Here is a 24,780-nt window from a genome sequence, read left to right on the forward strand (position 1 = left end):
GCCCTGGTGAATTTTATTTTAAGCAGGTTTAACTTTAACCATGCTAAGCATAAGACATATTAAAAGATAAATGGATTACTGATCTGATATTGTTTCAGATGTTAGAAGTTCTGTGTTGGAAGCCTTTAAACCAGAGAGGCCCAAAGAGTTATTCTTTTGTTCTGTTCCTTTCCACTCCAACAGTTAGGGGTTATTTGTAGACTCCTGGGGGGCAATATTCCTAGTTATGAAAAGCATCTGTCAATGACAAAAAGGACACGTGGGAAATATGGAGTGATGATGGCTGTAAAAAGCTTGCTTGTTGGGCAGAGCTAACTCATCAGTTTTTTCTTTTTTTGATAGGAACAAACATATTTATACAAATTTACATCCCAGAATACCAGAGTAAACAGGAGATATTAGTCAAAGATGAACAAGAAAGTTCCATTCTTTTTTGGCATCTGTGTGACCAGGTTGCAAAGGACATGCTTTTCTCTTTGCTTTTTCTAAGCCACTGCTTCCTGCCTCTTCAAGAATCTGATTCTCTTTTTTTGGAATCTTTAGGGGACAGCCTAAAGAATTCTCCAATTCCTTTTTGCCATTTGGGGGTTGGGCACACACAAACTGGATTCCCTCCGGCATATTTATTTGTTTTTGGCTTTCCGCAACAAAAGTGACGTGGAGTTAGTGGCAGAGGTGGAGGAACAAAGCACCTTCCAGGGGGCTCGAGAAGCCACCACTTTGCGATAGGCACCTGGGACATTGTCTGCTTTAGTCCGCACCATGTTCAAACCAGAGATGAAACCAATGAACTGACTTCCCAGCCGTTGGTATTTCACAGGACAAGGCCCTGTCATTGTCTCTCTTTTTTTTTTAAACCTTCATTTTATTGAGATATATTCACATACCACGCAGTCATACAAAACAAATCGTACATTCAATTGTTCACAGTACCATTACATAGTTGTACATTCATCACCTAAATCAATCCCTGACACCTTCATTAGCACACACCCCAAAAAATAACAAGAATAATAATTAAAGTGAAAAAGAGCAATTAAAGTAAAAAAGAACACTGGGTACCTTTGTTTGTTTGTTTCCTTCCCCTATTTTTCTACTCATCCATCCATAAACTAGGCAAAGTGGAGTGTGGTCCTTATGGCTTCCCAATCCCATTGTCATCCCTCATAAACTACATTTTTATACAATTGTCTTCGAGATTCATGGGTTCTGGGTTGTAGTTTGATAGTTTCAGGTATCCACCACCAGCTACCCCAATTCTTTAGAACCTAAAAAGGGTTGTCTAAATTGTGTGTAAGAGTGCCCACCAGAGTGAACTCTCAGCTCCTTTTGGAATCTCTCTGCCACTGAAGCTTATTTCATTTCCTTTCACATCCCCCTTTTGGTCAGGAAGATGTTCTCCGTCCCACGATGCCATGTCTACATTCCTTCCCGGGAGTCATATTCCACGTTGCCAGGGAGGTTCACTCCCCTGGGTGTTCATCAGTCTTCTTTTGCCTTTCCAATCCCTCCTTCGATATCTCTTTCTCAAAGCCTTACAGCTCTTTGTTTCCATCTTTATCTCGTGTTCTGCTTTGTACTTGTCTTATCCCCTGCCAGGCTGGAAGCTTTTAGATGACAGAGATTACATCCCTTAGGGTAGAAAGATCTTCTCCTGCTTCATGTTTAGCAAGAGCAGATGGTGGTTGCTTGCTCCTTCCCTGGGCTGTGAGCTGCTGAGGGCAGGACTAGGTTCTTCATCTTTGTAGTCTCATTGTATGGCACATAGTAGGGGCTCAGTAAATGTTGGGTTGAGTGAAGGAAGGAAGGGAAGGTGGATCCAGTCTCCCAGTTTCAAGATGCTTCAGGTGGTCCACCTCCTTAATGGCTGCAGAAAAATGTAACTGCATCCTGAAAAAGTAGTCCGTGGTCTATATTGGGAGTCTAAACAGCATTCCTCCTGCCTTAAAGGAAGAATAAAGAATATTAGGTGGCAATGAGGCTGAAAAGTTGAGCTTATTTCCCAGGCATTAGTTCCCCTGCTATAGGAAAATTATCTGTATATACTTGTGGCTTGGCATTCCATGCTCTCCTCCAATACTGTAACTTTGGCTAGAGGCTAAGGGAAGCACTAGATGCCTTCAGATTCCTTGCAGATGTTTGTTATTAATAAATAAATTTGCAATCAGTCCTTTGGAAGGAGACTAAGTTGAAGCTGGGGTGGAAGGGGAAATAGAAGAAAGTGTATGGGAATTTGAGAAGTGGAGAAGAGATGAAAGCCTTGAGGGATTCTTTTATTGAAGGTCAATGCGAAAAAAAAGGTTAAGAGTAAAGGTTTCAGCTTTGTAAACCCTGCAGAGGATATGCAACTAGAGAGCAGGGATGTTGACACCCTTTATCTTCCTTATTTTGTATGGCACACAACAGGTCTTTATTGTAGACTTGGAGAATAACTCTGAGTATAATATGTGAATCCAAACAATCTTGTTGTTCAGTGGGTGACTTAAGGCCTGTGTTCCTGAATCTTCGGGACTCCTCAAGTTCTCTTTCTCAGAGTAGGGTGGGGCATACTGTGAATGATTTCCACGGAAGTATGCCTCAAATTTCTGTAAGGTGCTGAGAGAACAGAAGCAAATATTAACGATTACAGACCTGTGGACGTGTTCCTACTCTCCCTCTATGCAAGCAAGTCTATCTTGCTTCAGGGTACATTTTATATACTTTACGAAACTTATTGTGACCATTTAAACTCACAGAATACTGCTTATACCACTCACTCGAGGCATAATCAAATACTATTTGGTGACAGCCTTTGCATTTTTGCATGCTATTGATATTTAAATTTTTCATTGTGCTTAGCTAGTAAATTCATATTGTAAAATACCTCTTTGGTGTCAACCACAAGCAAAATTTTGGTCTTACAGAGACTCTATATAAATGCAGACCTGTTTCTACATACTTCATTGTTCTTGTCCTCTGTTGTAGACTAATTTGCTTGTTACTGAACTTTACTTTTTCTTTGCAAAGTGCCAATAGTTCTGTTTGAAGATACAGAAAAGTTAATCATGGTATCTTCCTCTTCCCCCCCCTTATGTTGATACATCGAACACATTATAATGTAAAATACGTGGTGGGCAACATGAATTTGGCATACATTTAGTCTATGAGAACATGAGTTATCATTTCAAACCCTGAAGTTGGGCAGAAATACAACTTAAAATCATGAGATGGTTTCACAACATGTTCCTTTTTCAGATCATCAATTTCTGCACAGTCTACGTGCAAAGTACATATGTACGAGTCCGTTTATTTAAAACCTGTTCCCACCTCTGTTAACACATGTAAAAGCTTGAAACATGTATGTTTTAACAGTGGTTGTCTCTGGAGGATAGGTTTGAGGGATGTATTATTTAGAGTACTCCAGAGATAGAGAACCAACATATTTAATAGGAATTGACTCTCATGACTGGGGCTGGCAAACCTCTACTCTGTAGGGCAGGTCGTAAGCTGGAAACACTGATAAAATTGATGTTGAAATCTTTAGTCCAAATTCCCCAGAGGAGACTGGCTGGCTGGAAATTCCAGCAAGAGGCACGGTTGAAGTTGAGGCAGAAATTTTATTTCTGACCTCTGAAATCCTCAGTTCTGGCTTTTAAACTTCCAACTGATTGGGTGAGGAAACCCCACACTGCAAGGGTAATCTTTGCTGATTGTAAATGCAATCAACTTATTACAGATGCAAATCCCATCTATGAAATACTGTTGCAGTAACAAGCAGGCCAGTGTTTGACCCAACAATTGGATGCCATAACCTAGCCAAGTTAACACATGAAAATTAATCATCACACCCAAACAACGTTAAGTATGCTTATTTTCTTACTTTGGCTTTTTAAGTATTTTCTGATTTTTCTGTAATAAGAAAATAATTTAGTTATTTTAAAAACAAGGGTGGAGTTGCGGTTATTAAGCGTAAATCTATTAGAAATATTCAGAAAAATTTGGTGATTACTCCCATAGCCAGATCATTCTCACTCCCTCTAGATTTGCCCTTCACCAACTCATTTTCCATGTAGCTAGTATGGTCTAAGATTGATTTTCACTTCCCTGATTTATGTTAATATCCTCCATAAGTAATTCAGTGCCACTGTTCACATTTTTTGGTGTGTGCAAGTCAGTCATATTTCATTCCAAGTGACAAAACCTACTCAAGATAACTTAAGCAAAAATAAGGAATTTGTTGGCTCATGTAACTTAAAAATCCAGGGGTAGCTTCAGGTTTCCTGATCTGTTGGGGACAATTAAGGTAGCATATATAATATTCATCTTCAGCGATACCGGTAACATGCAACATGGCCGCCAGGGCTGATGCAAGAACAGCCTAAGCTATAATTAGCCTTCTTCAAGGAAGTAACGGTAGTTCCCGCCTAAGCAGTAGCTAGTTTGCGCCTAAACAGTAGCCGCCCATTGGCCATCCACTCCAGCAACAGCTAAATATAAAAAACTCAGTTTAAAATATTTAGAAAAATTAAAAAAGGCAGAAGTACGGTTAGAGCTTTTGGCGTGAACTACCGTTACTTCCTTGAAGAAGGCTAATTATAGCTTAGGTTGTTCTTGCATCAGCCCTGGCGGCCATGTTGCATGTTACCGGTATCGCTGAAGGTGAATATTATATATGCTACCTTAATTGTCCCCAACACTGATCCACCCCCTTGGCTCTGCTTTCTTCCTGTTGTCTTTATCTGTAGGCAGGTTCTGTCCATGTGGCGGCAACATAGCCATCAGCACCCCCACACCCACATGGTCCTTAGAACTCTAGATCCCTAAGGAAGTGAGAGGACTTCTATTGGCCTGAACTGGGTCATGTGCCCTTCCTAGGGCCTAGAAAGGAATGAAGAGTAGGAATGAAGAGTACTGCAGAAGGGGAAGTGGTATTTCCCAAAGGAAAGGATTCTAGGCAAACACTGCCCTGCCTCTTGCATTCCTTTCCAGAGTCATCTGTTTAAGCTGTACCTGAACTATTTTCAGTTTCAAAAACATTACATGCTCACTCTACTGTCTCTTATTTTGCACATCTTACTCCATTGGCTCAGAATAGCCTTCATTATTCTTTGCCTAATTAATGCCAACCCATCCTTCAAGATCTATCTAGTTCCTGATACTTACACAGTATGCCTTTCCTGACCCTTCCAATCTAGGCTGGGTATTCATTTCTGTAACCCCAGAAGTACATCACAGATACTTTTGACATCATACTTAACACACTGTTGCAAATGTTTGCACAATTAACTTGTCTCTCCCTCACTATACTATAGCTCCCTGAGTTCATTTATTGTACAATGATTGGCACATAGTAATCAACCACAAATATTTGTTGAATGACTGAACGGTAAACCTCAATATGCATAAGATCCCTCTCTTCTCCCATTTAAAAAGTTGCTACAAAAAGTTCTGGATTTTTGTAGGACTAATATATAAACTATCTTAAATAAAGCCTCAAGCAATAAATGCAACTTGCTAAATTTGTGCTAATGAAGTAGACTTGAGATGTAACTACAAAACTAAAAGATGTCCTCACTCAGGTTTAAAATGTCATCAAATGGAAAAGTCATGTAATTAAAATTTCAACGGGTTGCTGGGGGTAGGTTGGAAAACTGTAGTGAATGCATTTGGACCTACTCAAAAACTCACAACTAAATGCTGCAGACAATGTAAAAGGGCTTGCCAAAGAAAAATCTAAATTCATCTTGTGTAGTTACTTGCATATATATCCACTAGAATGGGATTTTGGTTATCAAAACTCTTAGGACATGTTTTGTAAGATTGTAGGATCCTTTCTAATGTTTGGTGACAAGGAACCGTCAAAGGAACGGGTTAAGATCCTCATTGGAATACTGTTATAGAGGAATTTCTCCTTGGTTTATCAGTCTGGGTTCCAACAGGAAACAGATGGTTCTTAAATTAAGATATTTTGAGGAGATACTATACAAAGGTGTGGGTGCAGAGGAACCACAAAAGGAAGCATGGTAGATTAAGTAACTCGAGGCTAGTAGCAGCAGAGCAGACATCACCCCTTGGCCAGCAGCAAAGAAAGGAAGGAGTAGTAAATTCGAAAGAGTGGTGAAGGGCAGTTTGGGAAAAGTGATAACCTTTGGCTGCTAAGGCAACCTCACTGGGAGATAGCCAAGAGAATAAATACCCTGAGTGTCCCCAGATTTCTGGCCAGGGTACTCCTTGGCCACGCCCACCCAGAAACAAAGAGACATGAGCCCACTGCTATTGTCCATTCAAGTCAGTCTTGTAAAGCAGAGAGCAGAATGGAGAGTGCAGCTGGAGGGGTAAATGAGAGATATTTAGCACGTTTGGCAAATTCCTATCACAGCAATTATCATACAATATATTTGATGCTCTAAAAGGGTAGAACTGTTCATTTATGGCTAACCTTAGTAAAATTTTGGCACGTTTTAGTTTCCTTGTTGTTAAAGCAAAGGGTTAGCTTAAACAATATGAATTTATCGACTCACGGTTTTGAGGCTAGGAGAAATCCGTATCAAGGAGAATCATCATTGAGGTGCTATTTTCTTTCCGAAGACTGGCGTTCTGGGGCTAGTTGCTGGTGCTCCGTTGACTTTCAGCTTCTGGTTGCTCCCTGTCTTTTTCTCTCCCTATGACCTTCCTTTAAAAAGGCCCTTAGCAATAGGATTGAGACCCATCCTGGGCCACACCTTATCTGAAGTAACCTCATCAAAAGGTCTTATTCACAAGGGTTCACACCCAGAAGAATGGATTATGTTTAAGAACAAGGTTTTCTAAGCACGTATTTCCAAGCCACCAAGTACATGTTAAGTGCTCAGTATTAATGAATGAATGAACAAAGAGCTGAAATACTGCCAAAGCAAAGTAAAAGCAAATTATCTAGCATACACAGTTAGGAACTAAGTATTTATTTTCAGACAGGCAGTGACGATATTTAAAATGTTACTCAAATACTGGAGCATCATTCAGCAATTCTATTCTATAGATAGGGTAGATACAGTATGATAGCTTTGTAATATAAGTTAAGTACTTGCTGTTTCCATTTCCTAATAATGATTCAAAAAGCAAAGTTCAAAATTTATAAAAGACACAAGATAATTTTTTCTATAATCACCAGTTAATTAATTCTCAGTGTTAAATTAGAAAGAGGAAAACACTAAAACCCATTACTACTGCACAATTCCAACGTAATTCTGTTTAAACTTGTAACTGAGAAATATTCTACTAAATCTGAATTATTTCAATTAAAGTTGTCTAGAGAAGGCCTTGACGTCTGAAACTTAAAGTAAAAATTCAGTGGGCAAGAAAAGGAAAAAAAAAACACATCTATTTAATACATTTTAAAGAACAATCACATGTGCATTATTTTTATGATCTGGACTCAGCCTCTGGTTGAATTCAGTCTTGCTCAGTAGGCCAATTTATACGCACTCCGCAGTAAATCCTACATTGTCCAAAAGCTTCAGGCTTCTCACAAGCAGCAGGGCAAAACTGAAGTTCCTTTTTTTTTAAAAAAAATTACCATTCCATTGACTAATGTAAACAATTTTCCATGCTCTGGCACAAGAATATTTAATGTTAGTGAACCAGGATAACCATCTATTCTCTTGAGGGCTGTAATGGTGGTAGACTTTTGATTTTTATATATTTGTACACAATCTTGAATAATAAAGTAGACACTGAGCTTAAATTTCTAACTCCTACTTTCTAACCATAGTAAGAAATAACATTTCCCACCAAGGGATCACCAAATATTTATAAAAATTGGTACCAACATTCTATAAGAATCCACAAACATCAATAAGAAGCTGTCTTTCCTGACTACCATGCTCCAAATAGCTTTTGAAGACTAGACAGTACACATAAAAAGCAGTAGGAGAAATAGTAAGTGCCTGGGTATTATCATAGTAGTCAAGGTTAATCAAGTAATTTTTATTTCTGAAAAGTACTTTTGTCACCATTTTCATACCCTAGAATAGGTCTTAATGTGGCTGATGATTAAGAAGCTTATAAGCTATAATTATATGTGTTCTTAGTGTGAAAACAAGCAGCAGAGCTCTGCAAATGAGGGGAAAATACCCAGGCACTTAAATCAATAGACATTTGCTAAATGGAAATTCTTAAAATGGTTGATTGCAGCCTTGACAGAGTTGTATTAACATCAGCCATATTTCTGTCCACTTATAAGGAGTACTATCAAGAAGTAATCAAGCCACATTTAACAAAACATCTGTCAATATACAGAAAATGTATTTTTTTTTTCACAACTAGAAAAACTTAACATCTTTAGTCAAAACACTTCATGGGAAATTGCCTAAGAAAAATAAAGACCTATACATACCACTTATTTCAACTAAAAGCAATATGTTCTCACTGTGACTGATGGAAGAAAATAATTTAATATTTATTATATCAGTTCCTAAGAGTATTAACTCCAAGGAATGATTTTAAAATTCTCATAAGTAAACACAAAAATTTTCCAACAGAATTGTAACTGAGGTATGCAAGGCTTAAGATCAAACTGCACTAGTTCAAAGCAATTAGAGCCCAATGGTTCCTCTTAATTTTTCTTTTATGTTCTTTATTTTAAATTGATATTGTAGGACAGTAAATTATCTTTCACAGCAGTGCCTTCTAGTCTAATACAGTACTTCATTTCTCAATGTAGAGATTTAAAATAAATCAAAATGAACATTAAGGCGTACAAACAGCTACAGCAAGTCTGCTTTTATTTGATAAGGATTAGTTTTTACTCATATTCAACTACATGGAATATTGGCACAAAACTGAAGCTGCTGTAGAAAGATCAATCACAGATGTTCTGTGGATTACTGAAACTTGCATTTCTCTGAAAACACCCTTAAATGGTCTTAATTTTACAAATTTAAGTTTTGAGAAAATGTCTAAATAATAAGTAACAATTAAAATAAAATGTTTTATTTGTAAATTATGTACAGAATACATTTTATGTTATGAGAAGGAACTGGGGAGGAATGAGAAGAGGCATCCCCTTTCAACCAATGCCGTTTGTTTTTTTTTGTTGGAGATGAACATCTTTCTATTGAATCAGATGTACAAACCAGTTTGGATTTCCTTAGTTGGAAAAGGAGAATTTGTAGCTAAACTAGAAGTGTTGCTGCATTATTACTAGTTGACATGTTTTCACAAAATGCTTTTGAACCCCATTAACTGAGAATCTTAAAAAAGAAATGTCCTGGTATAATTTTATAAAATTAAAAAGAAAAGCTTAACTATCAAAAGAACAAGTTTAAGCATTTCATCTTAAAGAAACTTAGAGATGGCTACATAACTATGCATAATCGGAAACGTTGGTCTTTCTCTTTTAATCCCTTTTATTCTGATTAGTCTAACAGTAAAAAGCCATATAACTATCAAAAATGCCATTAATCTAAATGTTACTGTGGAAAGTGCATCTTTGATAACTATCAAAAGGAATGAAATCTATTTATTGTAAAATTATTATCAATGGATAAAACTTAAGTGTTAAATGGCTTTACACTGTACCAATAATATTAGTCTATAAAATGAAGGACTGATTGTAACTAATTTGATGTCAAATACATTTCAGCAAATGGATTTAAAGAATGCTACAAATGCCATGTGTACATTTTGATGATTGGCCAACATAGAAAATCCAACCTCTTGCACTTATTCAGTCCCAGAATTAGTCAGTTTATGATTTTTCATGTGAAGGTTTAGTTTTTTCTCCATCATTTTCTACCTCTTCCTCCTCTTCCTCACAATCCCCATCTGTTTGCTGCTCCAGTTCCTCTTTTGTGATCATTTCAAAATCATTCCCATTTCCACTACTGTGTTGGGATCGGTCATCTTCCCTCCTGTCACTGTCTGTGTCTGAATGTCGTTCTCCACCGGAACCTTCTGTTCCATTATTTCCTGGTCCTACTTTTCCCTCTTCATCTTCTTTTTTCTCACTGTCTGATTTTTCCTCACTGTCAGACTTCTGCTGCTTTTTGGCTTCAGCTTTCTCATCTTTCTTTAAATCTGCTTTTGGTCCTTTGTATTCATGTGTGTACAGAGGCCTGAAGGAGTCAATGAAGCCCACGTCAGCAGTCAGATTTGGCAGGAACCAAAAGTGATGCCTTCCTCCAGTTATGAGCCAAATGATGAGAAACAGAATGCAACGAGCTGTGGGGAGAAAAATTTCTCTAAATGAATAATTCAAGCATTGGTCCAGATAGCTGGGAATAATCATTAATCAAAAATACTGGGAAGACATTTAAACAGTTTTATACTTACAAATTATATGCACATTAAACTAACATTTAAATCTTGTCTAGTTTAGCAGGTATCCCACTATTCTAGGTGCAGAGTAACCTGCTCTGAACTTGAGGGCACAATGCTATAATGCCACTCTCAAAAAAAATTACCCTTACATACTACTAATTTTTTTTTTTTTTAATTGACCTGGGTGCACCCAGGAGATAATTCTGAAAGACTCTTCTTGTACTCTCTACTAGAATTTTTTGTAGTAGAATACAGAAAAGGCAAGTATATTTAAAATTATGATTTAAGAATAATCTCCATCAAATTTATTAGCCTATTTGTTATCATTTACATTGCCTTTTAGCTATGAAAGACCTCAATATCTAGAAAGGTGAGAAAACATTCACTTCTTTTTTTGTTTGAGTTTTAAAAAACTTAAAACTCCTTAATCAATCTAGAATTTATTTTGGTACATGGGCACAAATTATTGATTTTTACCCCAAATGGCAAATCAATGTGTTCAGAAACATTTTTGAATATATACATAGCATTTAAATATTTAATACAAGGTTCATTAGCCTCAAGTCAAAATGTAAAGATGTTTCACTAAAACTATTATATATAATAAGTGACTAACCACTGAAAAAATATTTAGGGTTACCTTAAGTGACAACTTCTAAAAAAGCAACACAGCCAATGTTTTTAAGTCCTTGTCATAAATGAATTTTAAAGTACATTTATGTGCATCAGATTAATATAAATTAGATAGATCCTTTCCTCTCAGATTTGGTCAAATCAAATCAAGCATAGCACACTCTTTCAGTCTGGGTCAGTTTTGGGATTTGTCCAAAAAACAAGGCCCCTATACTTAGCATAACTTCTTGATTTGCCTACAATAATTTTGCTATCAAGTTTTACTGAAGCTCCAGATTACAATCTGAATTTAAGAATTCTAAACTGCTCAATACCTACCTTACTGAGGTCAATTTTACTAATAACAATACTTACCAACAGCAAGGAGGAGAATGCTGGCTACAAAACAGCCTGCGCCAACACTGAGGTAATAAACACCTACTCTCATTTCTGCTGGCCAAAGTGGGAAAAGGGTTGCTGCTATCACTGCAATCACTGGAACAACAAATGAGAAGGTTACATAGATAACTTTTAAATTGCTTGGTTATAATACCATCCAACATATTCCCAGGGCAAAAATTTTTAATTAGATTAAATCATATAAAATTGCCATTTTTATAGGTTAAAAAATGGTCAATTAGTGTTTTATAGTTCAATCTAATATTTTAAATACTGTTTTTAAATTAGGTTAGGATTTTGTGCTATAAATTACATATAGTTAGGAAAAAGTGCTGTCTATAATATCACCTGAAATTGTTAGCTGCTTAAATTACCAACTGCTACCATTTTTAACTATAGCTCTAACTTATTTTTTGAATATTAAGACATCTGATATTAATTGATTCAAAAGAGGGAACAGGGATTAAGGTAATTTCCTTTCATTCCAAAATTATATATTTTCTGTATTACTCAGGCTGCCACACATTACCCCAGGACATAGCAATGTCCTAATGTAAAAGCCAAACTATAAATACAACCAGTTAAACAAATTACTTATTAAAAGAACAGAACCAAAATATCAGAATGACAAATTACAAATACAGAAGAAAAAAGAACTTTTATTTTTTGATCAAAGACAGTCTTATGTCTTAAGATTCTTCCAATGTCTGAAGAATTAACTATAGAACTTTGAAATCAGAAAGAGACCTGAGACCATATTTTGTACACAGATCTAAATGAGTAAAGAAGAATTATAACTAGAATGCCTCAATGGTAATAAGTGGGGAAACTGTATATAAATATCCTCCAGTTTTTTCCAAACAAGGTGAGGCACATGTTAGGGTAACTATTGCCAACAATTCATAAAAAGGAGAAAAAATGCACAGAAATTATAAGCCTGGTTATTAGGTCTTTGGAGTAAAAGACCAGGAGTCAAATTCTAGCTTTATCATTTAAAAGGTGAGTAATGCTGGGCAAGTTACTTAACTCTTTGAGGCCAAGTTACCTTTTATTTAGTAAGTAGGTAATAAAAATACCTGTTTCTATTTTTTTAAAGGTTGTTATGAAAATGAAATGAGACAATTCATGTAAAATACTTAATTAGCAAAGTGACAATACATAGTAAGTGATCAAAAGATTAGCTATTTGGATTGGGTAGTTTCAGCTCAGAGTTATTTTGAATCCTGTAACATCATATGACTCAAGCTTATTTAACAGCTATCTGTTTTTTTCTATTTGTTAAATCAATCCCAACCAATTCTTGGTCTATTCCTAGATGTCAACTACTGTTAAGTTTCTTATTTGTACCAACAGAGACTGCCTACATATAATTATAACTAGCTACAAAGGATTTTTTCTCTATGTAAATAAGGTCATGATATTCTTATTCTTTTGCAACTTTTTAATTTATTCTAGATATCTTTTCATCAGTACATACTAATTCTTTAAAACCTGCATGGTGTTCCACTGTATGGTTACACTGTAATCATTTCAACATTCTCCTATTGAGGGACTTGACTTGTTTCCAGTTTTATCCTAGATAATACTGCAACAAACATTCCAGTACTGGTACATTTGTCTATGTGATTTGTCTAACTATGTGATTACAGCACAGAATAAATTACTTGAAATGGAATTATTAGGTCAAAGGGTAAGGGCTTTTAAAATTTGGAAGATATTTGCTAAAGTACCCTCCTAAATACAGCCTACTGAGGGATATGGATTCTTTCCAACCAATTTTACTGTAGACAAAGTATCAATGCATACTCCTTAAAAGACACTTTGTGCAACTGTATGTGTATGAGAAAAAACATGGGATAAATTCCTAGATGCAGAATTGCTGTATCAAAAAGCATATGCATTTGAAATTTGAAAGACACTGCCAAACTGCCCTCCATTAACCAAACAATGGATGTACATATAAATTGTTAGTGAGTGTTGGTTTTTCCTAAGACTTTCACTAAGCCTGGTTACTATCAAACTTTGTAATGCTCTTAACCATTATTGTTTTAATTTGGATTTATTATGAGTGAGATTAGATATCATTCATAATTTTGGTGATTGTATTTCTTTACCTGTGAGCTACCTTTATCATCTTTCTACCAGGTTGTTAAGTTCTTTGTTTTAATGTATTACAAATATTTTCCTCAGTCTGTTATTTATCTCCTGGCTTTATTTATGGTCAGAAACCATCAGTATTTTGTATCAAATTTTTCAAGATTTTCCATTGTGACTTCTGATTTTTTATTTTCTTTTCTAAATTTTAGAGACTGTAGTTTAAAGTTATTCACATCCTGTTACTTACCAAGAATCAAACCCATGACAAACGTTTTAAAGTGAACTGGGTCATAGATCCACACAAATACCTAGAAGAATCAAGAAATCTTAGTGCTTAAAAGTTCTAAGATAAAATTAGAAAGCTAAGCTTTATTTTGTATTTTGTATCTTCAAACCAGTCACTTTCAACTTCTTAAAGTACAAAAACCTTTTTCTAAAGTAAACAAATTCCAGAGACCTTTCCTTCAGTAGTAGTGGTTCTTTTGGTATCCATTCAGTTAGAAAATTCAAAATTAAAAGAACACTATAAATTTTGTAATACATTTAATAAGTAAATTTGTATGCAGTTCCATGCATTTAAAAATTTGTTCATGCACACACATCATTATTTATTCAATCTAAAGACCAGCAATAATCAACTTTTTTGTCCAAATTCTGTAAACTGTCAAGAGCAGAACGAGAATACAGATAACGCAGATTTCAGCAAGGTCCTATTACAGCTCTACCAGCTCTTAACTCCAACTTTTTCTTTCCCTATATTTAAGATAATGCTTGGTAAATATAAAAATTCTAGGACCCCTTGCAATAATTTCATCGCATACTTCCCCAACCTGAGGGTCTGTAACCCCTAAGCTGGGAATTACTGCTTAAAAGTTCACTTTAATTTTACCAGTCAACTCTTTTACTTCATCACTGAGAGCAATCAGAATTCTGTGCTCAATCATGATTCTTTTCTTACTTCCTTAAAATTTGTAGTTTCCATAAATAAAAGGACCTTTACATTTCCTGGTTCTATTTTTACCACAACACTATTTTATTGTGCTTATAATCTAGTTCTTCTGTTTCTAAACCCCTGGGTTCCACTTCAACCCTATTTTTTCTCCTTTTCCACTGGACATTTTCCCTGGGAATCAGATCCACAGACATCATTTCTGCCAGTTAGCATTCTTAAAAACAGACATGATCCTGAAATTTTCCACCTTTAAAAGTACTGAAAAGGAGACTTCAGCGGATGATGGCAGAGTAGGGAGCTCCAGGGCTCAATCCTTCCAACAAAACAGCTACTAAATAGGCAGGAACTGTCTGAAACAACTATTTTGAAATTCCAGAGGCCAGAATAATACTGTACAGCATCCAGGGAAGAGTGGGAGAAAGAGGCTGATAAATTATGGTAAAGAACTATAAAATGCTGTCTTCATGTGGCAGCTACTGGCACTCATCTCCAACTCTTGTGGCAGGCTGGCACACGGCCCAGTCTCTGGTTAGCTGCTGGTGACAGCAAGGGACATAAAAATCCTCTTCCCAAAGAACAGAGGTGTGCATGGGCAGATCACTGATCACGGCTTTTGATTAGCAAATTTGGGATCCGAGCTCTGAGAGCAGCTATTGTTTCAACCTGCTCCAGACAAAGGCAGCAGCAGCCTTTGTTTCAACTCTCCCTGGACAGGTGCAGAGGCGGTAGAGATTTAAAGATGCAGGGCTTCCTCAGGGCTGTGGGGGAAAGTTAGCTGAAGGGGTGCATTTCTTGGGCAAGCCAGAAAAGCTCAGCTTTAGGGAACCATCAGAAATTTTTTGGTGCCCTTCCTGACCCCGATCCACAAGGCATTTTGGAACTGGTCTGCAAGCCCTTTGTGGGTCCCCAGTTCTGTTTTGGCTGGGAAAGACTGAATTGGGAAAGTCCCCCCCAGGGTGACCCTCTTCCCAGAATTTGCACTCCAGGCAAAAGCAGCACGAGACAATGAAAAGAGTGTAAAAAACTACAGAGGCAGGCAGTCTGGGACAAAGTACTGCTGGCTTCAGATAATTGGAAGGGGTAGGTTTGTCTCTGGGAAACAGAAGGGACAACCAAATTCCTGTAAACAGGGGAACTCCAAAATAACTAACAAGCAAAAGCCCAAGACAAGACCAAAAGACACTGATCAACAGAATTGAACTGAGAGTTCAGAAATATACCCTCACATCTAAGGTCAAATGATTTTTGACAAGGCTGCCAAGCCCACTCAACTGGGACAGAACACACTCTTCAGCAAATGGAGAACTAGATACCCAGAAGAATGAACGAGGACCCCAATCTTGCACCTTATACAAAAATTAACTCCAAATGGACCAAAGACCTAAAAATAAGAGCTAGGACCATAAAATTCCTGCGAAAAAAATGTAGGGAACTATCTTCTAGATCTTGTGGTAGCAATGTTCCTAGAACTTACACCCAAAGCACAAGCAACACAAGAAAAAATTGATGAGACCTCTTCAATACTGAATACTTTCTGTCAAGGAGGTGAAAAGGCAGCCTACCCAATGGGAGAAAATATTTGGAAACCATATATCCAATAGGATTTAATATCAAGAATATATAATGAAATACTGACCCAACAATAAAAAGACAAACCACCCAATTTAAAAATGGGCAGAAATCATGAACAGACATTTTTTCAAAGAAATACAAACGGCTAAAAAGCACATGAAAAGATGCTCATCTTCACTAGCTATTAAGGAAATGCAAATCAAAACCACAATGAGATATCACTTCACAACTATTAGAATGGCTACTATTAAACAAACAGAACACCTACTGCTGGTGGGAATGTAAAATGCTGCGGCTGCTGTGGACAGTTTCTAAGGTTCCTTAGGAAGTTAAGTATAGAACTACCATATGATATGGCAATCTCGCTACAACGTATATACTAAGAAGGACTGAAACCAGGAATACAAACAGACATTTGCACACTGATGTTCATAGAGACATTATTCACAATTGCCAAAAGATGGAAGCAACCCAAGTGTTCATCAACGGATGAATGAACAGACAAAATGTGGTACATACATATGATGGAAGGAATGAAGTCCTGATGTATGGAACAACATGGATGAACCTTGAGGACAGCAGGTTAAGTAAAGTAAGCCAGACAAAAGGACAAATATGGTTATGATCTCACGAATATGAACTAAATATAATGAGCAAACTCATGGAGTTCATGTGTGTAAATAACAGTGCTAATTGGGTGTGCGATTGTGGTGGAAAGGGGAAGTTTAGAGTTGTGTGTGTCACTAGAAGGAAAACTAGAGGATGAAACAAGAGACTGAATAACATAGTGAACCTTGTTTTAGATGACGAAGGTGGTTAATTATACAAACGTTAAGAATGTCTTTCAAGAATTAGAACAAACGTATGTCACGATTACAAGGTAATAATAGGGAGGTAGAGGGGAAAAAATAAAACTAATGCAAACTATGGATTATAGTTAACAGAAATATCTTAATGTTCCTCCATCAATTGTAACAAAAGTATCACACCAAAGCTAAGCATCTGTAACAGGGGGTATAAGGAACATGGGATTTTCCTTTTTGGAGCTACGAAAATGTTCTAAAATTGACTGTGGTGATGAAAGCACAGCTCTGTGATAATACTGAGAGACACTGATTGCACATTTTGGATGGATTGTACAATGTGTTAATAAAACTGTTTTGGTGGGAAAAAACCACAGGCAGCTGTGATGGCAATAAACCAGATGGAGTCAATAATAATAATAAAAAAGAAGTTAAATGACTCTCATGACAGTTTTGCATCCCAGGAATGTCTTTCTTGGAGGCCCTAAAGCCATCTCTTTGAAATGCACAAGTCAAGGAGGATTGTACCGTGTTTCTCTGTCTAGACAGAAGTTTTATTTTTCCTTTAGATAAAGGCAATTAAATGCATGCAATGGGTTGTATTTGCTGGCTATATAAAAGGGTCCAATTTATTTCTCTCTTTACAAACTGCCTGTGGTGCATACTGCAGTCTGGGTTAATGATTAATCAATAATAAAACTCTTTTCTTCCTCTCAGTAAAAAACAAACAAACAAAAAAAAACTATACAATGAGAGAAAGTATTTGGAAACTACATATCTGATAAAGGATTAATATCCAGTATATATAAAGAAAACCTTCAACTTAACAACAAAGAAGACAAACAATCCAATTAAAAAATGGGCAAAAGAACTGAACAGACATCTCTCCAAAGAAGATACACAAATGGCTAGAAAGCACATGAAAAGATGCTCAACATCATTAACCATCAGGGAAATGCGTATCAAAACCACAATGAGATACCATTTCACACCCATTAGAATGGTTGCTACTAAAAAAATGGAAAATAACAAGTGTAGGAGAGGATGTGGAGAAATAGGAACACTCATTCATTGCCGGTGGCAATGTAAAATGGTGCAGCCACTGTGGAAGACAATTTGGCGGTTCCTCAAAAAGCTAACTATAGAACTACCATATGACCTGGCAATCCCACTACTCAGTATATACCCAGAAGAAGTGAAAGCAGGTGCTCAAACAGATGCAAGGCACACTGATGTTCATAGCAGCATTATTTACAATTGCCAAAAGATGGAAGCCACCCAAGTGTCCAACTGATGAATGGATAAATAAAATGTGATATACACATAAAATAGAGTATTATTCAGTCATAAACAGGAATGAAGTCCTGATATATGCGAGAAATAGGTGAAACTTAAAGACATCACGTTGAGTGAAATAAGTGAGACACAAAAGGACAAATATTGTATGTTGTCACTGATTTCAAACAATTAGAATAAGCAAACTCAAAGAGTCAGAATCTAGAATACAGGATACCAGGAGATGGGGTGGAGATAGGAAATGAAAAATTAAGGCTTAAAATGTACAAGGGTCCTAATGGAATGATGGAAATGTTTTGGTTCTGGATGGTAGTGATGGCAGAACAATACTCTGAATGCAATTAATAGCACTGAAATATGTATCTGAATATGATTAAAAGGGGGGACAGTTTGTATACACAGCAACAGAATAAAAAAAAATCCATGGAACTACACTACACAAAAACTGAACCCTATGGTAAACCATGGAGCTTAATTAACAGTACATTTTTATAATATTTTTATAATATGCTATCATCAATTGTAATGAATGTTCCATACCAATGCAAGGTATTGGTGGTGGTGTGATATATGGGAATCCTGTATTTTATGCATGATTGTTCTGTAAATCCACAAGTTCTCTAATAAAGCCGGGAGAAGTATTGAAGAGCAGGGCTGCTTTGTACAGAATAAAATAGAGCCTTTTAAGGATGGCAAAAAAAAATACCATGAAATGTCAAGCCTCTATATACAATTGTTCCAGTTGCTTCCTTTGTTTTTCTAAGTTCTTCCTGGTATACCAAGCATTCTGCCAGTCATCCTTAAAGGCTCAGCTCGAGTGTCCAGGGGTCTCCAGCTTCACCTTATCCTTCCATGATTAAATTAATTAGTGAAGTGGCATTCTCATACCATGGCATCCATCACACTGTAATACTGTAACATGTATAAATGCCTGTATCTTTGCTAGACAGTAAGAGCTACCAAGCAGAGAATTTCATCTCATTTATCATGCTATTCCTAGCATCTATAAAAATGTCTGGCCTACAGCTGATGCTCAATGGTTAACCGAAGGTATTTGAACTTTCATGTTATGAAAGAGCTGTTGTCTTTTATTATAGTGGTTCTTTTTTTTTTCCTTTTTCTTATTTTATTTTATTTTGAAATAAATTCAAAGTTATAGTAACAGTTGCAAAAACAATACTAACCCCACACACAGAATTCCATCATACCCTGACCCCCCTCCCCCGATAGCTCAATCCACAAACTTTAACATGCTGTCACATCGCTATTTCTTTCCCTCCCTCCCTCTCTCCCTCCCTATCTATCATCCATCATCTATTGCTCTGTCTTCTGAACATATGAGAGCTAGCTGCATACACCCTTAAACAAACACTATAATTCACATATACACTTCCCATGAGTAAGAACATTCTTTTATGCAATCCCATTAAGCACAGCTAAGAAGTACACGAGATTCAACAATGATACAAAGCTTACATTCTATTATTTCCTTTTCCTTATGTCTCAACTGTGTCCATTTGAGACTCCTGAACTCCATCCTCCAATCCCACCCAGGTTCATCCTTGCCATTCAATTGTCATCTATTTAGACTTTTTTTTTCTTTTTCAATTGTGGAAACATATATACAGCCTAAATCTTCACATTCCACCCCCTCCCTAGCCTTCCATTAGTGGGATTAATCGTATTTAGAGTGTTGTAATGCTCTTTCCCACCATCCATTACTAGAAATTTCCCTTCACCTCAAACAGCAACCCTACACTCATTTCTTAACTCCCCATTGCCCCTTCCCCCATTTCTCTTAACCCATACTCTACTTTTTATCTCTATGGTTATATTCTCTGATAATTTCTTTGTGTTTACTGTGGGGCTTAAAATTAACCTCTTAAAGCCATAACAATCTTGTTTTTCTTTGATACCACCTTCATTTCAATAGGACACATAAACTATGTTCCTATACTCCTCCATTCCCCCCCACCTTTACAGTTGTCTAAAATTACATATTTTACGTTGAGTTCAAAACCACTGATTTGTCATTAGAGTTTGTATATTCTCTATCATGTAGGAAGGAAATAGTGGAGTTACAGTTCAAAAATTATTGACTTCTATTTGTATTCCACTGTGGTTGGAGAATGTGCTTTGAGTATATTCAATTTTTTTTTTTTTTTTTTTTTTTAATTTATTGAGGCTTGTTTTATGTCCCAGCTTATGGTCCCTTCTGGAGAAAGATCCATGATCACTAGAGAAAAATGAGTGTCCTGGTGATTTGGGATGTAAGGTTCTATATATGTCTGTTAAAATTCTCTATATCTCTTTCTCCTTTCTTTGTTTCTCTGTTGGTAGGGCTCCCTTTAGAATCTGAAGTAGGGCAGGTCTTTTATTGGCAAAGTCTCTCAGCATTTGTTTGTCTGTGAAAAATTTAAGCTCTCCCTCAAATTTGAAAGAGAGTTTTGCTGGATAAAGTATTCTTGGTTGGAAATTTTTCTCTCTCAGAATTTTAAGTATGTCATGCCACTGCCTTCTCGCCTCCATGGTGGCCACCGAGTAGTCACAACTTAGTCTTATGCTGTTTCCTTTGTATGTGGTGAATTTCTTTTCTCTTGCTGCTTTCAGAACTTGCTCCTTCTCTTCAGTATTTGAGAGTCTGATCAGAATATGTCTTGGAGTGGGTTTATTTGGATTTATTCTATTTGGAGTTTGCTGGGCATTTATGCTTTGTGTATTTATATTGTGTAGAAGGTTGGGGAAGTTTTCCCCAACAATTTCTTTGAATACTCTTTCTAGACCTTTACCCTTCTCTTCCCCTTCTGGGACACCAATGAGTCTTAAGTTTGGACGTTTTATTTTATCTATCATATCCCTGAGATCCATTTCGATTTTTTTCTTCATTCTTTCTTTTGTTCTTTCATTTTCTGTTCTGTGGACTTCTGGAACACTGAGACGTTGTTCAACTTCCTCTGATCTTGTATTGTGAATATCCAGAGTCTTTTTAATTTGGCCAACAGTTTCTTTTATTTCCATAAGATCTTCTATTTTTTTATTTACTCTTGCAATGTCTTCTTTATGCTCTTCTAGGGTCTTCTTTATGTCGTTTATATCCTGGGCCATGGTCTTCTTGATGTCCTTTAAATCCTTTGCCATGTTTTCATTCCTCGATTGTAGTTCTTTGATTAACTCTGCCAAGTACTGAGTCTCTTCTGATATCTTGATTTGTGTGTTTGGAGTTGGATTCTCCATATCGTCTGGTTTTATCACATGCATTAAGATTGTCTGTTGTTTTTGGCCTCTTGGCATTTGCTTTGCTTGGTAGGGTTCTTTCAAGTTGTAAAAAAAAAAAAAAAAAGATACCAATCTAATTTTTCAGAAACACAGTTTGGTGATGTACACTTTCTCTAACTAACCAGCAGATGGCATCTGTGAGTCACCTATACTCCTCAAGTCAGTTGTCAACCTTGTTCCCGCAGTGTGTGGGGAAATGATTCTTGTGGGGTTCAGCTGGAGAACTCAGTTTGGGTGTGTTGCTGGAGCCGTCTGCCCTGAATGTGGGGTGTGTGTACGGGTGGCCAGGGAAGAAGGGCAGTTTTAATATTCAAATCCCCCAGGTTCCTGGAGATTCAAGGCCGCCGCAAGAGTCTAAGCCTTCATTTCATTTCAGCCCCAGACCCTCTCTCTCGCTGTCCCACAAACCACCAGACTTGGCGTAGTGTCCCTGGGTTCTCCGAGCAGGTCCCCCCTCCCAGCTGCGATCTGTGCTATGTCACAAGTACGCACCGTCCCTTAAGGGAAGCCCCGGGCCCCCGGGCTGTGCAGCGGAGCTCTCAGCCTGATGCAAAGATGGCCAAACGCGGGTCTCAACACCCCCCTCCTTGCACAGTTCCTCCTTCCCAGCTCCAGGACAACTGGCAGGGCTCTGGGCTGTAGGCACGGCCTCGGGCAGGAGTTTATCCAGCCCTCCGGGGAGCCAGCTGTGAGCCGCGGGGTTTCTTTCAGCTCCCAGCTCTCCCCTCCGTTCCCCCGGCCCCGAGGTATCTGCAGCAGACTATCCTCCAGGCCAGACACTGAGAGGCCGGCCCAGCCCCCTCTTGCTGTGTTTTACTGTGTGGTTCCCACTCCCGCAACTGCAGCCGCTCCTGGGTTTTTCCCTTTTTTTTTTTTTTTTAAAAGAGCTAGTCGGTCTCCAAACACCAAGTCCTGGCTTCCCCACAACGCCGCGCAGCTGTGGGTCTTCCAGCCAGCTTACTCACTCGTTTCAGAATGCAGACTCCCAGTTTCACCAAGTATACAGCCCCTGTGATACTAGCAGACCTCATCCAGCTGGCACATTGCTGTAACCAGTATCCTGGGTCACTTTCTGGTTTTTATCTAGTGTTTTTCACGGAGGTGTTTTTTTTTGCCCTGTCTCACCTAGCCGCCATCTTAGTTTCTCCTTATAGTGGTTCTTAAAGAGGGGATCAACCAGAATCATCTGAGGAAACTTCACACACACACACACACACACACACACACACACACACACACACACACCTAGATTCCACCCTAGAGATTCTCAATCAAGTATGCCTGGAATGAGCCTAGAGCACATTTCTTTCCCAACTTTTAAACATATAACCCTAAGAACCACAAGTTTATTTATGCTACTTAAGTATCAGGTATAGCAAGAAGTCTTGAAATTCACAACAATTCAAAGGTCAGTACCTAATTACTTTTTTTATTGTTTAAGTGACTGAATTAAGCAGTCCTCACTTAAGGCTATGACAACACAACTCTCCTGTTACAAAAGAAATAATAAAACTACTGAGCGCAGCATCAAGTAATGTTGAAAATTTTAGGCTCCTTGGGTAAGTATGTTTAACTATCCATTGTTCAAGAAGCAGAGATTGGTAAATGTTCCTCATCAACCATTCTGCCCTTGTTTTTCTTCGATTCACAGAATCTCTGTATTTCAGCTGGGAGACTAACCAGTATAACTTCATTGGTGAGAGAAATAAGTATTTTGTTTACACCATTGCTTCTGCAGGTTTCCTATCCCTTACAGTTGAGTCTATTTCTGACCAATGCAGAATTATATTTAAAAAATAAAAAAATAAAAAAAATCTAAATTTAGACATTGCATTTAAAAAGAGTAGCTTCTACATATTTAAGGGCATAATTAGATGTATCTAAATTAATTCTTATTTTCTCAGTGAAAGCATCAAACATAATCTTTAAGTCTCCTATTGAAAACAGAATTTATAATTATAAGCTAGATAATCTCACCTCATTTCCATCCAGAAAAATCTGATCATCATGTGGTTCAAGTTTAAATTTTTTCTTCGTTTCCTTCTTTTTGGGAGTTCCTGGAGTTTCATCCTATGAAAACACAAGGTTGAATAGAAGGGAAAACATTTATAAAAATCAAACAATATGACATTCAAACACTCAAAAAAGTTTCACTATTTGTGAAACAGAAATCAAAATCCTTAAGTGGTTGTTAGAAAATATTTTCAAATGTGCTCATATGCCAATAGTGCTCAGATGCACATAATGATTTTTTATTTTTACTTAATTTTAGTTGAACTCACCTTTTTGGAGTCTTCCTTTTCACCATCTTTTTTTTTCTCTTTTTCCTTCTTTATCTTTTCATCCTTTATATTTTCTTTCTTGCTCTTTTTATCGTCTTCTTTTCCACTTTCAGCTTTTCCTTTCTCTTTTTCTTTCTTTATGTCTTTATCATATTTCACTTTCATTACTTTTAGTGCTCGGTGAAAGAACTGCTTCTTTAAAAGCCTATGAAACAAAAAGTATATGACCTTAGATTCCCTGTCAATTGTACAGATAATTGGAAAATACTGAGATAAAATGAGAGCTAAGGAGGACACGAATTTGGCAACTCACAAGAGAAACTATAATTAGTAAACCCATGGAAAAACAGTCATTCTCACTAATAATCAAAAAACTTCTATATAAGGCCATATACTTTCTCCCTGAAAAAAAGTAAAACACACACACACTAACCAATTGCTAATTAAGTTGGCATGAAAATGACTCTTCTATACATTGCTGCTACCAACATACATATGTCACTTCCTTACGGGAAAGCAATTTGGCAACATGCTTAAGGCTTAAAAACGTTTACAGTTAACTTTACTTAACTCTAGTTTTGTAAATCTATTAGAAGGAAAAAATTCAAAATACAAGAAAAATTCTATGTATGAACATGCCATTTATAACAGCATATGACTAAAGATAATGAATGTCTAAAAATAGGGAATAGTTAACTAAATGATGGTTCTCAATTCAGCTATTAAAATTAACAGTTGTTTAAAATAAACTAACAAAAATTATTATTAAATGTTGGTTTAAAGGATATGAAATTACAGGAACATGAACAATTAAAACTATATTAAAATATGCTTAAGAAAAGAATGGAAGGAAATTTTAAGAGTGATTATATAGTAGGAAATCAGCATCAAATCTGTTAGGGTAATGGCATATAGATTCTTTTCTCTGCATTCAAACAATTTGCATAATAGTTATATTTATTTTATAAATTGAAAAATAAGTTAAAACACAAACCTATAATCTAAACTATAAAATTTAATACACAATTTATTTACCCATATTTATACTAACTCCTGGCTTTCAGAAGTATTTTGAATTTATTTCCAATTTTTATAGAAATATTATTTCACAGTATACAATGGGGCTTTTGTCAATATCAATATGTATAAATTATATTTCCAGATTCTTTCATCATCACCTCTCAAATTTAGTTTCATCAGATTTAACAAAGAA

At 36.7% G+C, this 24,780-nt stretch overlaps 1 protein-coding gene and 1 pseudogene across 2 annotated transcripts in view; both read right to left on the bottom strand.

Moving 5' to 3' along the window:
- Positions 1-402: 402 nt before the first annotated feature.
- LOC119522588 lies at positions 403-764 on the bottom strand (annotated as a pseudogene).
- Positions 765-8,392: 7,628 nt separating this feature from the next.
- SEC62 (SEC62 homolog, preprotein translocation factor) overlaps positions 8,393-24,780 on the bottom strand; it is a 52,613-nt gene continuing 36,225 nt past the window's right edge. For both annotated transcript variants that reach the window (XM_037841079.1, XM_037841070.1), the window contains exons 4-8: positions 23,568-23,772; positions 23,263-23,355; positions 13,634-13,694; positions 11,266-11,385; positions 8,393-10,179 (exon numbers count right to left, since the gene is read on the bottom strand). In XM_037841079.1, the coding sequence (XP_037697007.1) occupies positions 9,707-10,179; positions 11,266-11,385; positions 13,634-13,694; positions 23,263-23,355; positions 23,568-23,772 (952 nt within the window). In that variant the 3' untranslated portion in view covers positions 8,393-9,706. The remainder of the gene's footprint in view (positions 10,180-11,265; positions 11,386-13,633; positions 13,695-23,262; positions 23,356-23,567; positions 23,773-24,780) is intronic.

Source organism: Choloepus didactylus, chromosome 1, assembly GCF_015220235.1.
Source record: "Choloepus didactylus isolate mChoDid1 chromosome 1, mChoDid1.pri, whole genome shotgun sequence".
Taxonomy (NCBI): Eukaryota; Metazoa; Chordata; class Mammalia; order Pilosa; family Megalonychidae; genus Choloepus; species Choloepus didactylus.